This window comes from Brassica napus, chromosome C2 (genome assembly GCF_020379485.1).
Source record: "Brassica napus cultivar Da-Ae chromosome C2, Da-Ae, whole genome shotgun sequence".
Classification (NCBI taxonomy): Eukaryota; Viridiplantae; Streptophyta; class Magnoliopsida; order Brassicales; family Brassicaceae; genus Brassica; species Brassica napus.
The window spans coordinates 11,391,874-11,409,977 of NC_063445.1; the positions used below are offsets into that span (position 1 = coordinate 11,391,874).

The 18,104-nt window shown below is 30.8% G+C and overlaps 1 protein-coding gene across 1 annotated transcript; it reads right to left on the bottom strand.

Moving 5' to 3' along the window:
* Positions 1 to 9,382: 9,382 nt before the first annotated feature.
* Positions 9,383 to 12,811, bottom strand: LOC106380954 (MLO-like protein 11). Its single transcript, XM_013820806.3, is given in 15 exon segments — positions 9,383 to 10,019; positions 10,097 to 10,157; positions 10,227 to 10,294; positions 10,394 to 10,429; positions 10,505 to 10,675; positions 10,751 to 10,791; positions 10,868 to 10,917; positions 10,993 to 11,078; positions 11,152 to 11,226; positions 11,304 to 11,398; positions 11,539 to 11,599; positions 11,679 to 11,795; positions 11,869 to 12,110; positions 12,188 to 12,245; positions 12,330 to 12,811. Coding segments are annotated over 15 exon segments (1,704 nt in total). The 5' UTR covers positions 12,471 to 12,811; the 3' UTR covers positions 9,383 to 9,617.
* Positions 12,812 to 18,104: the final 5,293 nt, after the last annotated feature.

Genomic DNA, 18,104 nt, shown 5'->3' on the forward strand with positions numbered 1-18,104 from the left:
CAGTGTAGCATCAAGATCATCACCATTTGGGTACTCTACCACTGAGGCCTTTATGAGTGGTAACCTGCCGTTTATGTGGACTCTCATACGAAACGTCTGCGCCGTGATCTCAGCCACTTCAAACGTCCCAATATCGTTACCAATGTTCCGAGCAATTTCCTCCGACCACAAGTGAATCGGAACTCCTTGGATCTTAATCCAAAATGGAATCATCGAAGGGAAGTCAGGGGAGATAGTAGGTTCCCATCTTTGCAAGATAACCATCCAGCGAGCGTAATGGTACGGTCGTTTGTCAAGGACCGTAAGCAGATCCGATTCTCTCTCAAACTGAAACTGGAACATACCCATTCCAAGGTCTGATCCAACAGGGGAGATATCAACCTTCCAGTGGTCAGTAAAAAAAAGGAATTAAGGACCAGGCTTTTTGAACCGAAGGGTTCGTCACTCTTCCGATCAGAGTGAGAGCATGTCTTCGAGTGTCAACCTGGTTGCTAGGTAGAAACCCGAACTCGTCCAACCCTAGGCGCAGGGCGGTGCTCAAGGGCCACCGTCTTTCCTTTCTCAGCTGAGGATAAGCGGCGATGCATTTTGAAGTATCTTTGGTAGCGCTCTTCTAAGATTCAGTCGCTGGCTTTGGTTTGTCCAGAGGGTATGTTAGCAAGGTTCCAAATCTGTTTGTCTGAAGGTTTAGTGAGCGAGATGTGGAATACACTTTGCAGCAAAGTTAGCAAATCCCAACAGGTTTCGTAAAAAACTCCCGTAGCGACAGGATGGAAGTGATAAAGTTTCAAAAGGTTGAAGAAGCTTGTTGCAGTCCAGCGGTCACTGCTAAGACTCACCTCTTGCAGCGGCAGAGAAGCGGTGAGGAGTTACGAGCTTGTCGGGGTTCGTCATGGTACTTCCGGGGAGGCTTCCGGCGGGAAGGAAAGGCGGAGGTGGTCCCTCCGACCCGGGTCGGGGGAAGAACCCGGGGGATAAAGAACCAGAGCAGTCAAGCAACTGGCGGGTAAACCCAATTCGGGGAACAATTTGAAAAAACAGAGGGACTTTTCAGTAGATCTAGACCATAACAGGTAAGTAACCGCTGGATAAAGGTTGCGAATGCAAAAGTCAACCGGATAGGAACTTTTCTAGAGCAACGTGCCTGGGAGAGAATTTAAAACCGTAGACGCGTTAGGAGCAGCATTGTTCAATCGATTATTAAGCAATGATGTTCATAACTATAAAGTTTGAATCATGATCTACTTCAAAAAAAAAAAAGAGACGTTTATGGTGAAAAAACAGAACATAGAAGGAAAGCAGAGGATAAAAATTGCTTCATCTACGGTCTATATGGAAGAAGCAAACTATGGCTGTGAAGAAGCAAACTACCTCGACAAGAGAGCTTTCTACAACCTCAAGAAATCATTTCAAGGGTTAACCTCATGCGAGAGGCACAAGGTTTCTGATAGCTGCATGGAGGCTATTTCCATGAATGCATGTAGGGAGCAGTTAGTATCAGGTTTATCAGAGGAGCTCAAGGGGAGAGACTGTCTTGAGTGGTGGATCCAAAAACTCTCTGCTCTTGGTATTAATATTTACACAAGAGTTGGTCCGTGATGGCGAGAACAGGTGTCCAGTCCGATAGTATCATTGCTTCTCTGATGCCTTACACTCAAGAATCAATAAAGGGTTGTTGATAGAACTGTCAGGAGAAGAGGGAGATCGTTTAAGTCAGTGTAACTCTTTTTCCGAGTGACGAGAGAGGATCAATCACCCCTCTCAGTTTCCTCCTTGGAATGTTAAAGATCACAATTACATTAGATATAGAGATCTGCCTGAGCTAGAACGTAGAGTAGGTCAGCAGTTAGAGAGCGTGAGACTTGATGATCTGCTTTTACCTTTTGTAGGAAGGGAAGAGTCCATGTACGATGTGGTCATGTGGATACTGTCTATAGGATGCTCACAAGCTTTCTTGAGAGGGTTGATGAAGAAGATGAGGAGAGTGGTTATGATACAGACTCCACTGGTCATCACCATGGTTCGTTGCTGAAAGTGGGAAGTGAGATCGCAGGAGATCCATACCTGAATCCAGTGGCGGATCTAGAAAGTTTTACTATGGGAGGCAAAATTTTAAATTTTAGAAATGAAATACATTTTAACTCTAGGTTTGAGATTTTATGAGGGACAAATTTATCTAATTTCTCCAAAATTTATTATAAATACGAAAGAAAAACTTTAAAAAAAAATCCATGGGGGGCACATGCCACCCCCTTGCTGGCTCTACCTCCGCCCCTGCCTGAGTCTAAAGAAATTCATAGCCATTATAGAGAGGTTACCTGATTATGCACGTATGACCCCTTTCAAATATAACAATACATATGTTGATTATTCCAATCCAAATTTTATATGTTTTGTTTTAAATGATGGCTTGAGGTTATTTTGTTACGAGTGTATGTATTTGATCTGCATAAATCTTTTCAAATAAGCATTAATGAGCAATAGGTGGCTCCTAAACTTTCACAATAGATATTAATAAAAATCAATTATTAAGTTTATAATAAAATTAGTTTTTAAACTATGATATAAATATATAAGAAGAGGCAGATGAGCATGATCAGAAGCGATATGAGTCCAAAATATATTAGAAGAGGCAGATGAGCATGATCATAAGCGATATGAGTCCACTAAGACATGTAGAGAGTAAATAAAAAATACATTTTGATTTTGAAATAGTCAATTAATATCGTGAATATATTATAATAATGAAAGTATTTATGTAATTAAATATTCATATCATCTTTAAATTATAACAAAAATGTTAAAATTAAAACAAATCATCAATTAGTCTATGCTTATCATCACTATTAAACAAAAAATATATAAAAAGCTAAGTATAAAATTAAAAAAAAATTAAAAAATTATAGCAAAATCAAAGATAAACTTGAGAAAATAAAAGTAAGAAGTAAAAAAAAAATAGCAATATAAGTAACAACTTTCACAAATAGTTAAGAGTATTTGATTACTGGTAAGTACTTCCTTGGCTAACAACTTTTTGACTGCAGCTTTGTTAACAACTTGGTCTTTAGCAAATTTCCATCCACTTTCAAAAGTTCTCTTCATCTTAGTGATTTTCTCTGTGTTTCTGTGTCTTTTTATCTGTTTTTCCTTCTCCTTGCAGATTAATTTTCATTGTATTATATCTCTCTTTATAATCTAATTAGTTTCTACAAATGTGTTACTTCAGTTTGAAGCTTATACATCATACTATTTTTTTCATTGTTAAACAAAAAACACTTTACTTCATGAAGAATTACTAGTTTATTCTTAATTAAAAAAAAAAAAAAAATTACACATGTATTACACTTATTTGTTTGACTTTTAGATTTAAAATAATTTAAATAATATATAATTTACATTTCTAACATCAGATTATAAGGAATATTTATGATCATTACATATAGAGCAATATTTTATTATTATATTGGGAATATCAAAGCACAACATGTTATTTTCAAAAGATATAAAAAAAATTGATTTGATACTTGTATTTTCTTGCTTGAAGTAAATATTTATTCTACAAAAATTCCAAAATTAGTAATTTCAAATTACTTGATTTGATTTGTTACTTGCCAAAATCTAGTATTTGTCAAGAGTATTTGATTATATGTAAGTACTTGAAATCAAAATATATGTAACAAATATTTTTTATATTGGTAACAAGTATTTTCAAGGATTAATAGGTACTATGTTAGTAGGTACAAGTACTTTTAAACAGTTAATAAATATTTTTTAGAATGAGTAAAGAATAATATGTAACAGAACAAGTAATAAAATAAGTTACGGGACAAGTATTCAGAAATATAACATATTTGTTATTTGCCTCTTTTTGCAAGTAGTAAGTTTTATTGACTTGTTATCCGATTTTAATTGCCAAATACTTAATTTTTCAAGACAGTACGGAGCAAAAGAGTATAAGCTGAGTAACGAGTAAACATGTTCAGCTCTAGGATTATGCAGTAAACATGTATTGCTTAACTAGCTTCTATGTATCTTTTTCTTTCATAATAATTTATTGAGACAACAATTCCATGAACAATGATTTCATGTACATTAAATACTTACATAATAATTGAAAGTACTCTCTTTTGTTCAAATGCTAATGTAAACCTTTTCAGTTATAATCTACATGTTTCATTCAGACAGCTCAGAGCTAGGAAGGACCTTATGTTTTATTCACTTATATTAGCATAGAAAAAATCTAGTTTTATAGATTGGGTACAAAAAATTATATATATGTTTATTAAAACTAACATTAAATTTTGTTGTTGTAAATTTAACAATGGAAAATGCAGTTATGAATTAGCCAAAAAAAACAGGTTCAAGTCTTTAGTTAACAACTATAATTATTTTCAGGTATTTTAAATTAAAAGAGACTCATTTAACATGAAGTAGAACTTGATTAGTGTAAACAAATGAAATGGAAAGTATATTACTTGAAAATGAAGCAATACATTAATGGAAAGTACTTATGTTATAAATAGATAGATTTTTTTTTTTTTGGACGAATATAAATAGATAGATAAGTCTATGAAATATATATATATATATATATATATATTAAAATAAATAAGAATTATTGACTTATATTATCATAGAAAAAATCTGAGTTTTATAGATTGGGTACAAAAAATTTATATATAGGTTTATTAAAACTAACATTAAATTTTGTTGTTGTAAATTTAACAATGGAAATATGCAGTTATAAAAAAAAAAACAGGTTCAAACTCTTTAGTTAACAACTATAATTCAAACAGGTTAAAAGAGACTAATTAACCTGGTTAGTGTAAACATACGAAATGAAAAGTATATTACTTGAAACTGAAGCAATACATTAATGGAAATTTCTTAGGTTATAAATAGATAGATAATAACTCAACGAAAAATAAACTACAAAGAGAAAAATAAAAAAAAAGGTCAACATGAGAATGAACTTGTGGGAGCTTGTTAGAAAAGTTTTTTGTGCTAACAAAGAAGCTATATGTGTGGAGAGCCAACATGCGTATAGGGATCGTAATCGTAATTCCAAGAAATATGAAGGAAGAAATGGTAATAGAGGAAAGAAAGAAGATGATGGAAAGAAGAAGGGACGAAGTTGAAGTTCAACTTCAGTAAAAACTACTTTCAAGAATTAAGTTAAAAAAATAATATAATGCGTATTAAGTAAATGTGATTAATTTCTGTCTTTTTTTCTTTCTGTCTTAATGAAATAATAAAATTAAAGAAAATTTATAGCAAAATCAAAGATAAACTTGAGAAAAAAAAATAGCAATATAAGTAACAACTTTCACAAATAGTTAAGAGTATTTGATTACTTGTAAGTACTTCCATGGCTAACAACTTTTTGACTGCAGCTTTGTTAACAACCTAGTCTTTAGCAGATTTCCATCCACTTTCAAAAGTTCTCTTCATCTTAGTGATTTTCTGTGTGTTTTTGTTGTTTTTATCTGTTTTTCTTTCTCTTTGCTGATTAATTTTCATTGTTCTCTGTTTATAATCTAATTAGTTTCCTCAAATTTGTTCCTTCAGTTTGAAGCTTATACATCATACTATTTTTTGCATTGTTGAACTAAACACATTTTACTTCACGAAGATTACTAGTTTATTCTTAATTACAAATATATGAAAAAAAATCACACGTATTACACTTATTTGTTTAATTTTTAGATTTGAAATCATTTAAATAATATATAATTTAAATTTCTAACATCAGATTATAAGGAATATTTATGTCATTACATATAGAGGAATTTTATTATTATATTGGGAATATCAAACCACAACATGTTATTTTCAAAAGATATTCAAAAATTTTGATTTGATACTTGTATTTTCTTGCTGGAAATAAATATTTATTATGCAGAAAATTCCAAAATTAGTAATTTCAAATTAATTGATTTGATTTGTTACTTGCCAAAATCTAGTATTTGTCAAGAGTATTTGATTACTTGTAAGTACTTGAAATCAAAATATATGTAACAAGTATTTTTTATATTGGTAACAAGTATTTTCAAGGATTAATAGGTACTATGTTAGTAGGTACAAGTACTTTTAAACAGTTAATAAATATTTTTTAGAATGAGTAACGAATAATATGTAACCGAACAAGTAATAAATAAGTTACGGGACAAGTATTCAGAAATATAACACACTTGTTATTTGCCTCTCTTTTTTTTGCAAGTAGTAAGATTTTTTGACTTGTTATCCGCTTAGAATTGCCAAATACTTGATTTTTCAAGACAGTATGGAGCAAACGAGTATAAGCCGAGTAACAAATAAACATGTTTAGCTCTAGGATTATGCAGTAAACATGTATTGCTTAAATAGCTTCTATGTATCTTCTTCTTTCATAATAATTTTAAATTTATTGAGACAACAATTTCATGAACAATGATTGCATGTACATTAAATCTCTATAATATTATTTGAGAAGTCAGTTTCCTATGTGTCGTTCTTACGTTAACTCTCATGATGGTTGATTACACTGATACCCTTAATGAATTAAAAATACTATTGTTTATTTATTTTATTTAGCTTCCTTTTTAAAATTTTTCAAAAAACATATACATATAATAAAAAAGGAAATTTTTCATAAAGTTAAAAAAAAATACAAATTGAAAAACTAAAATATATGTATATATAGCATGATTTCATAAAAAAAAGAAAGTTCACATAATATTACATTTAAAAAATATTTTTAAATAACATAAAATATACTTTTGGAGTAATAAAAGACTTTATTTATATCTATATTTTCTTAGATGAAAAATATACATTTGTATGTAATGTGATTTCAATAAAAAAAATTACACAGATAATCTTGATATTAGAAAACGACATATTGTTTCTTATAAAACACAATTTTAAACAATACAAAAAAATTCAAAGTAATAGAAATATTTTTAAATATCTATCTATTTTCTTAGATGATTACATAAAATAATTAAGTAACATAAATTGATATACGTTTAATTGAATAAAAATAGTTTATAATTAGTTGACTATAATATATTTCAATTACTGAAAAATATCGATAAATTATATTTTACTTATATAATATTATTTTCAAATACAATCACAATTTTTTACTGCTTATATTTAAGAGATATTAAAAGAAACTAAAAATAAATTTTAAGAATGACATCGTTTGATCAAATAGTTACAAAATAGTTTAATGAGTTAGATATATTATATTTTATCATTATTAAAGTTATTTGTTTTGTGGAACTTAATAGAACCATAATAAAAATACCAAAGCAAATTTGAATTCTCATTTTTGAGATTATTTAAAATAAATTTCAGTTTCCACTCAATAAATCAAATAAATAAAGTTATTTAGAATTTATAAAATATTTTAATTATTGTAAATATTGATATGCGTTCATGAGCTTCCAAAAATGTATCAGCTACTTATACATGTAACTTCTTATTGATCATCGCTTTATTTTCTAATATTTTTTTAAAAAAAGTCAAGATATAATTTGATAAATATTATGAATATACATGCACATTTAAACGATAAATAAATTTAATTTTATTTGACTTAATTATAATAAAAAATAATTATACTTCATTTTGAATTTGAAAAAATATATGTAACTCAATATACTCACAACATGAGTGACTCGACTAATCCAACTTATACTAAAATCATAGATTTAACTACGATAAGAATATATAATTTTATAAGAATAGGGATAGACCATGGATTTGACCCACTTTTACCCATAGTTTATAAGTGTTTTAACTTATATTATAGAGTCAATTTAGAATATTTATAGAATCATGAGTGGTTTGGAGGAAATTGATGATTTTGGAGCATTTTTGAGATATTTGGAGCAAGCACCCGAGATGACCATCGAGCTCGACCATCAGTTGTCATTGAAGAGGAATAATCAATCGATGTTCACATCTTGACATCGATCGACAGCGAAGCGCGCAGAAAGCCCGTTTGGTCTCAGCTGACTTTGAGCCCAAGTCTTCACCAATTTACAAGATTACCCCCGACGAGTTTTAACCTAATTATATAAGCTTTGCCAAAATGTTAGAGGCAAAGTGTGCTTTCTTGTTTTACTGATTTTACAACAAAGGTTTTCTAGGATTTTTAGTAGATTAGAGAGAAGATTCAAAGAGATTTGTGATTGGAACTCTATTGATATTTATCTATTTATCTATGCAGTTTTTATACCTTATTGCTGTTATGAATTGTTTGGTCATGTATGAGTAGTTCTCTTGTTAGATTTTAGGGTTTAAATAGGTTATGAGAGATTAGCCCCAACTATAGATTGCTAAGGTGTGATATTCATCATTAGAATTGTCATTAATGCTTGTTTCTAGATTAGCTACCAAGAACTTGCCTTAGGAATTGTAGACATAAGCAATAGCTTGCATCTCACCCTGAATCCATCTTAACTGAGTTAATATTGCTAGAATAGGCGAGAGCTGATTCTAGGAAGCTTAGTGAGCATATTCAATCCGCGCATTAATGTTTGACCAAAAGCATCAATCGATATTCCTATCGAATAATCGGTCGACGTTTCAACAAGTGTATCGATGGATAGTCATATAGAATAATCGATCGACACTGGTCAATAGACAAAACTAGAAAGCGAAAGCCTAATGGTTTGTTATTAAGTGTTGAGCTCTATAATATCATGCATACAACTTATTAGACATCTGTACTATTATAATCCTAATTACCTGAATAAAAATCCTAAGTCTAGCTATTTCCATTGAAGTATCAAAACTCCAATCAATCAATCGAGCAATTACTTGCTCGCAAACTTGCAACTTTTCATTTAAATCATTAAACAACCTAGCTTAACAATTCTGATTAGATTTATTAGGTTTCCTAGCTCCTTGTGGATTCGATCCCTAAGTACTACAACTGAACCTCTTATTTGAGAGAGTAATGCACTTCTTAGGGTAATTTGAGGATATCAAATAGTAATTTATTTTATAAATATAAATCATTGGACAACTCAAAATATATTAAAAATGAAAATAAAATATTAACCAACTGTTATAATTTAAAATATATGCATGAGACTTCAGAATATTATCGTTATAAACACAATATATCTTAAGTTATATATAATCTTCATAAATTATATTTACATTTTTAAGACAACAACCACCTAAATACATACAAGAAATTAATCAAAATTTTAATATAGTTAGAATAAAAATATTACAGTTGAATTTAGAGATGCAATCCAATTTATCCAAATGTTAACTAAATCGACCGTAAAAACAACAAAACCGATTGGATATAACATATATAAAATCATATTTATAATTAAAGTAATATAATAATATTATTATTATAAATAATGCATACAAATTATAAATTAATTCAAAATTAAAAGTAAATAGCAATCGATTATTATAGTATATTTACTTTAGAAACATTTATAATAATTGAAATCACTCTCTTTTGTTCTTGCCTTTTCAATCATAATCTTACATGTTTCATTCAGACAGCTCGGAGCTAGGAAGGACCTTATGTTTTGCTACTGAAATTACTCCTACAAACTTGTACTCCTCTAAACCAATCTTCAGAACCGTGACTCATCTTATCATTCTCTTCTCACTGGCAATGAAGATGATCTCGAGAGTGGTTCCATAGGTTCTACTATTAGCTCTGGGGTCGTTGCTGAAGAAATCGAGACACAAGGTCGAAGAAGAGGTGTTCCAGCTCTACTTGAAGATTCATTAGCTGCAGAAGCAGAAGTATTACGAGGTTGGATTGGCTGCAACTCAAGCTCAATCCCTTGTTGCTGTTGTGGATAAGTTTCAGCAACATCAAGCACTTGATGGTCATATTCTTCAATAGAAGCAACCGTGCTTGTTTCTGTCCTAACAGTCGAATCATCGCCGTAATAACCATGTCTTCTTTTCTTTCTGGTCGCTTTCCCCCAACCTTGAATTGTATCTCTTATCCTCTGAGGTATCAGAGCCGCTTTATAGTTTGTTCCCATCTAGGAATCAAACAGATTAAACTATCCATTAGGAAAGCTATCAAAAGAAGAAAGCTTCCATGGACTTTCTCAATTACCTGGGCGACCTATGCATATAGTGGGAGTGTGCTGTAGCTGCATAGAAACTGTCCAGCAAACCTACAAAGAGAAAATCAATTGGTAAACAGTCTTGAGACTACTTTGTGAAGGAAAAAAAGGTTTTATTACCCTAAAATAAGTCGGAAGTAAACAAGGAGATGATTCTTAAGGAAGCAAGAGTTGTAACCAAACTGCCACTGAATGAAAAAAAATAAAGCCAGTATGGTTCATTTGTTAAGTTGAAGAAACAAACTTATAAGCTCAAATCAATTCAATGTATGGTTCATTTGTCATACCCAGAACCAGAAGAATGAAGCCAGTTCAAAAGAGTTCTGTGGAAGATGGAAAGCAAATTAGCTGCAAGTTTTACAAATACAAAAGTGGTTTGATGATGAGTTATGTCAAACCTGGAATAGGATGAAGTGGATAAGGGACAAGAGTAGTTCTGGTTTATTGAACCAGAAAAGTTCATCCCTAGGTCTCAGCTTAACTCCAGAAGGATATTCTGTTAAACCAGCATTCTCTAATGCCAAAGTTGCTATTACATGTTGCAGCTTGGTACCAACCAGAAGAACAAGCTGACAAAAACAAGTGGGAAGCTGGTGTTTCAAATTCAGAAAGAGGCAATGCTGAAATGAAAATGTAGTTCTTACAGTAACAGGTATGATTGCTATCCAGAAATAGAGATTTGATCCTGCAGTATCAAGAGGCAAATATTTAAAGCTAAATCTAATACAATATGAAGATTGCTCACATTTGTTTAGTCATACCTTTTATGTTAAAGAGCATGAAAGCAACTACAAACCCCCAAAGCGGCCCACTGCAGAGCATCATTGCAGAAAATATTGTTCAGTCATTTTATATGTGATTTTGCTAAAATAGTAAGAGAGCTGACCTTACACCAACGATCCTTTGGAACTCTTCCTCCATAGAACGAATCATGTAGCTGTGAAAATCGTACTTTAATGTGAGGTGGTGATTCTGCTCATCAAAGAAACCAAAATATGAAAAGGGAATTAGCACCAGTTATATATGGATTAAAAGTATCACCCACCACAATGAATCCTTTCCGAAGAGTAAGGTAGTCAGAACGAACAACAGAATGTCCAAATTGCCTGAAGAAACATGTCTGCAAGCACAAGCACAAGAACAAAGACATCTCAGTCTGTCTGAACCAACAATATCTCCATGAGTTGCAAAACGTACCACCCATATAAGCAATCTATTCTTGGCCAGAGGTGCAGATGTATGATACTGAACAAACGTTGTTTGCCTTCTTAATACTTTTTCCCTTGTCACCGCTGCCACCAAAAAAAAAAAAAAAAAGATCTTATCTCACTTGAGACATGAACAATAAAGTCCTTGAACCACATCACTGAACAAACTCAGCATCAATGCTAAAAAAATACTGTGATCATGAAGACAGAAAATTTGGTCTCACCAGTTAAGCAATCATGACGATCCATGCGAGCTACATCCTCCCAGATCCTCCAACTATGAATCTGGATAAGAAAAGCAGGCCAATCAACAATTATTAAATAACAAATGAGCTAGAACTTGAGCTGAAGAAAGAGATACTACCTTAACGATAGCAAGGAGCATGGTCAAGCAGCTGTAAGTAACATGTGTAACCGCCATTATAAAGATAAAGCGATGCAACTGTTCAAGGCCTTCGTATGAAACAAACGGCTCATGCCCCTGCGAAGATTGAATATACAAGTCCTCAGAAATGAACAGCAGACTCTAAATGTCTAAAGATTAATGGAACAACCTCGCTGCAAGTAGCTTGGTGAATGCCTTCCAACCTTCTTCTCTTAAAGATGCTGAAGAAGAAGGATTTGGTCAAAAGATTCCTCTGGACAGATGATTCGTTTCCAAGTTCTTCCTCTCTAATCTCAGAACGTGTGCAAGGAACGAATCTGTCGTTGTAAAAACTTGAAGGGACACAGATGTTGGCTATAGTGCTAGAGGTAGCTGTAAGAAGAAGTGAGATGAAGCCAAGCAGCATCAACTCTGGAAAAAAGGAAATAAAAATTTATTCAGAAAACCAAACACATAAAGGTTTCATTTTTGGTGAATCAGAAGAGAACCTTGTTTCATCTTCTCCAAAGCAGCAAACAAAGGTTTCCTCTTTGTCTTCCTTAACCACTGTGAACAGTAACAAAATGTCAAGAAAGAAGGTTCAAGATCCTGAGGAAGTGATTTGAAATGGAGAACGGTAGTACTACTCACAGTGCTGAGGCGATGAATGGAGCGCTCAACGATCAAAGAAACAAGAACGAAGACAGACAAGACTATAGCAACAGACCATGTAGGTGATAAAGCCAAGGATCTCTCATTTGACTCTGCTTCGTTTTCGTCTCCTTCTCCCATTTCTTAAATCTGATTCCTCACACTCAGGATTGATTTTTGCAACTTCTTCACATTCCTCTTGTTAAGATTTGTGGACTCCAATAAAGTCTGAAACCGCAGTCCCGTAACGCCGCCGGTGTAAATGTCTCTAAAGCGATCACCGGAGCAACTGAAGAGTTAATGGTGATTCAACAAGGAACACAGTGAAGAAACGCCGTTACAGACTTACAGGTCGCTGAGAGAGAGTGTTTTGCTAAGGTGGGTATCAATTTGAGTAATTAGAAAGCTCAAATTATTATTTTGTTCAATGTAGAAAGCAGAAACAAACATAAGCCGACCAGATGAAAATAATTAATAAATGTTGACAAAAGAAAAAGAAACAGCAAAGGAAAGGGAGAGGGAAGATTCAGACAGATACCCGAAGACAAGCTTCTCCCCACATGATACTCTCCACTTTTCACTCCTATGGGTCCCGCTTTAGACTACTCTTTTTCTGGTCATTTGTTCGGTTCTTATTATTATTTACAATAAAGCCTCTATATCTTAATAATAATATAAATACGATATTTCATTAATTAAAAATATTTTTCAATTTATTTAGTGCTTTAAGGTATTAGATATATATTATTTAATGTAAATGTATTTTAAACTTAATTCTGCAAAACACAGTTATAATAAAAATAAGATATGAATTTAAATTTGAAAATTAATAACATAATATTATATTTATTTTATACAAATTTTTAGGGAAATTAATTATTAATTCATGATATTTAGTGAAATTACACTCTTTTTATAAAATTTTATTTAATTATATGTATCTTAAAACAGCATTACTTTATTGTAAATATGTGTGAAAAACTAATAAATGTAATCAGAAAGTAAAGGAAGGGAATATAATTATTTGGAAATTTTTCAAATTAACCTAAAACTTAAATTTATATGGTAAATATTTACTTCATATTCAATCATATGGGAAAATAACCTAAAATGATAATGAAATTATAACTATTTTTTATTTCTTATGATCAAACAAAAAAAAATATAAACATTTTTACAGTTTTAGTTTTGTGAATTCTTTTCGAGACAATGACTTCTCGGAAAATCTACTCATGTATTTAATTTTAATATTAATTTATAAAAAAGTTAAAAAATATTTTGGTGAAAAATAAATTGAAATCATGTAAATATAAACAATTTTAATCATGTCAATTTTAAATTGTTGTTCATGTGAATTAATAAATATAGATTTTAAGTCATGATTGTCCATTTGTTGGAGTTTGGTAAAATATGTTCAAGAATGTATATTTTTAGGGTTAGACTTTAGAATTTTGAATAATTGTTTTTAAATTAAAATATGACATATAAGTGTTTAGTTTGCATACATTAAACACTTTAGATGTTTATTTGATGTTTATTGCAGTGTTTTGTTATCTAATTAAATGATTTAATATTAGTTTTTAGGGGTAAGAGATTTCTTAAGAAATCAGCTAAGAAGTTATGCACTAAAATACTATCTTTTTAAAAAAACGTATTATAACTTTAGAATTGTGAGGATTCTTCAGAAATCTACTAAATGCAAATAATACATTAGTAGATTTATGGAGAATTCTATTAAATTGTAATACACTAGCAGATTTTTTAGAAGTTTTCTACACCAATTTTTTAACCTAATTGAAAATTTGGAAAGTTTACACATTTTTTTTTTTTATCTTAAATGGCTACAACAAAAATATAATATGTATTTCTCTTCATAACTCTCTAACCCTCTATAATCTCATTGAAAATTGCATTATTGACCTTAGTAGACTCCTTGCGACATTTCAAAGACTTACTGTAACAATAAAACGATCTCTCCACCAGTTTACTCAAATTTACTCAAAGTAGTCTTTTGGGCAAAGTAGACTCTAGAAGTCTATTCACAATAGACTTATCCAGAAATCTTCTATAAGAAAGTCGAATTTCTGCACAGTTTTGATCAATTGTAAAACTAACCTAATTTTTACGAAAATTTCTCGGAAAATTTTCTCAAATTTTTTTGTTACAAAGAAAAGTTAGCAAACTTCTTTAGAAATCTTCTATGAAAAACTTACAATTAGTCATTACAAAATTAACATATGCGTTGACTAGAAAATTTCTCTAGAAGTCTATCTGGTACTTTAAATTTTTGGAGAGAGTATGTGTTTCATTCTCCAAGCACCCAAAACTTAGAAAGATTTCAAATTGTTATTGACCATTGAGTAATTTTAATAAAATTATAATTTTGAAAGCTTAAATTTTGGATTTTTAGGATGAAATGAGAGAAGATATTCAAGATAATAAGTTATATGTGTAAGAAATGAGATAAGACTGCGTATAAACTAATTTCTAGTTCACGTAAAGCTTGATTTTGGTTGTTAATGGTGATAGGTGATATTGAAGATGATGTTGTGTAAATAAGTGACAAAGATGAGAATGTTTAAACTTAACATATTTTGAAAATAAGATAAAATAAATAATGATATTTTGTGAATTGATTAAAATTTTAGGGTGGATAGAGCAAAATTTTCTTCTAAAGGTTAGTTTTCTTTTGACCATAAATTTTAGGTTATTTTTAAAACAATCTCAATTTTTTGTTAAGAACTTGTAACTAAAATACTATTTAATATATATATTAACATCACTCTCTCTCTTTTCTCAAATGAAAAGAAAATTCTGGATTTATTTATCTATTTTAGTAGATGTTCATAATTCGTTTTTCAATTGTATTGTTTATTACTCATTGTAAAGTTAAGATTAGTATAGTATATGTATCACGTGTTTCTACATTGATTAATAAACCAGATACGCTTACTAATTATTTACAAAAAAATCTTCTCGAGAGCATCGTATATGAAAGGTAATTAACCAAAACGATTAAATAGGATTTCCAGCTCTCTAAGAAACTTAGCTGGAACCGGAAGCTACCCAATGTTGTTAAACCCGATCCAGACACTAAACCAGACGATTTACCGGGTCGTTGGGTCACTGGATCGACTGCGGGTAAACCGCAGGTTAATAAATTAATTAATTTTATTATATAATAATATATTAGCTATAAAAATAAAAATATAGAAACTAAAATTTAATATTTCTAATTTTTTTAAAAACATAAAATAATAATTTGGATATATATATATATATATATATATATATTATGTTAAAAAAACATTTAGAAAATACTTAATTTTAATTTTTATATTTTTATTTTCATTTGACATACAAAATATCAAAAAATAGTTTAGACTATTTAAAATTTTCTGCAACAAGGTAAATGTTATGACATCTAAAAAAAATCAAGACATAAAATTTATATATATTTTAAATGTCTAGTGTGAATAATAAACTAAACTTCAAATCCAAAATAAACCAAAAGCAAAAAATCATTGTAATAAATTGTCAATAACGAAAATAAAATAACACCAAATCACATCAACTAATTTTGGTTTTCTCTACACCATCGTTCACTTCATTTTCTTCAGATGGCATAGTAAAATCTTTATTAAAATATAAAAATCACAATATAAAACTAAAAAAAAGAAAACCTAACTTTTTTTGTCATAACCTAACTTCTTAATTGGAAACTTAGAATATAAAACATAATCTAAATAAAAAACTAAAACTAAAACAAAAAGTAAAAGTTATTTATTGGTTCAACCGGTGGTTCAACCGGTTTCGGGTTATGGGTTTTAGTGGATTTCTGCGGGTTTTTGCGAGTTTCTATATATTAGGTTTTTCACAAAACCCAAACCGATTTTCTTATGGAAATCACCGGATTTACCAGTTCAACCGCGGATCCGGATCAGATTTCAAAACATTGAAGCTAGCTAAAGGCATCAACTGCATTGAAATATGAGGTCTTGAAATTTCCCTTTATTTTTTTTAATCTGCTAATCTATATATATAAAGAAATGTTCGCCTCTCTCCCGTGAAGCCACGTCATCAAGTCGTGCGTTATGGGAGTGACACGTGTCCCATTTTATATTTGGAGCTAAAATAAATGAATGCAGTCAGGGGTAATCGAACCCAGCACCTCTAGCACTGGTAATTTCTCTTAGAACCACTAGGCTGAAGTCACTTTTTATAAATATGTGACCGCGAAAATACTTATTATCGTGTCGGCTGGAAGCCTATGCTTCTTCTGCTTGTGGCCAGGGCCGACACTGAACTGACGTCAAGATGAAGATCGTGAAGTTAAAAACTTTGCTCCAAACAGTTTTGCAATGTTTCCAACCTTTATAACTTGATGCATATAATATATATCAAAATACATTTGTTGTACACGTTTTTATTAGTTTTGCTTTTAAAAGACGATATTTACAGTTATAAATGTTTTGTGCCAGTGAAGTAATGGTTGAAAAACGTCTATACATATGTCATTTTTAAATAACATTCAACTTCTATATATAGCCAACACATATGTCCATGTTATATTATAGACTAAATATTTTCTCTTTTAAAAATATAGAAAACAATTTTTTTAGTTTACAAGCAAATGTTGTAGAGCAAGTATGCATTATACAAAATAATATATATTTAAAATCTATACGCAAAAACATAAAAGTTGTTATAGGCTTCTTTCTGACACATGCACATTCCACTATGAATAAGAATTAAAAGGGAAAAACAGTATTGTCATCAAACTTTATCACAAATCCACATTTGTACATCTATAATTATGAGTTGGACAATTAGTTAATTTGATACAATACCAAAGCAAGAATAGTCGAAAAACAACTATACCACCGCATACTAATAAGTAACACATAATAGATAACCAAATTTTTGAATCTTAAAACAAATTTCAACTCGAACATTTAGTGAATATCAAATTAACTAATATTCCGTCCGTAAGGCGGGCCGACCCTAGTTCGTTATACAATTATGATTTTTGTAGTTATATTGGGGGAACGTGACAAATCCATTACAAATACAAATTAAAAAGCCGCTGACAGAAAGAGGAAAGTAAAAAAGCAAAACCCGAATGGATTTTGAGGAGGGCTCCACATAAGGCTTACTTCGCAGTTACAACTTTAACAAGTACAAATTTGAATCCATACGTGTGCATGTATAGATTAAGTCCATTTTCGTTTTCGTATCCAAAAGCTGCATTTGTATACTAGCAGGCCGACTCATAAATTTAATGGACCCTGTGCATAATGAGTTTTTGCTCGCTCCTCAGCGCGCCACGTCGACATTTCGTGGATTCCACTTTTAAAAAGTGTGAAAAAGTGTCAAGTATATGGTTCGAACCTGAGTTATTGAGATATAAACACCAACATTTATACCACTAAGCTAAATGATATTTATGAAGGTCGGAAACCCTTGCTTCTTCGGCTTTCTATGAGGGTCAGACCTACAAGTGTATTATGAGTTTCATTTTTAAATGAGATTAATCACGTTATATGAAAAAAGCTCAAGTTTGCAACAATTATAGTTTTTCAATATTGTAAACCGTTGTCGTTTAACATGAGTTTGAGTTCCTTTCATCATTGTCTCAAACAAGTCTGAGTTACAGAGTTGCGCCGTGTGTCTATTCGTAATATATTTTTTCACTGGTGAACTCTTCATGTCCCCATCTTAAATCGTTTGATCATAAATGTTCCTGATTTGTAGCCCCTCTGTAAATCCTATATA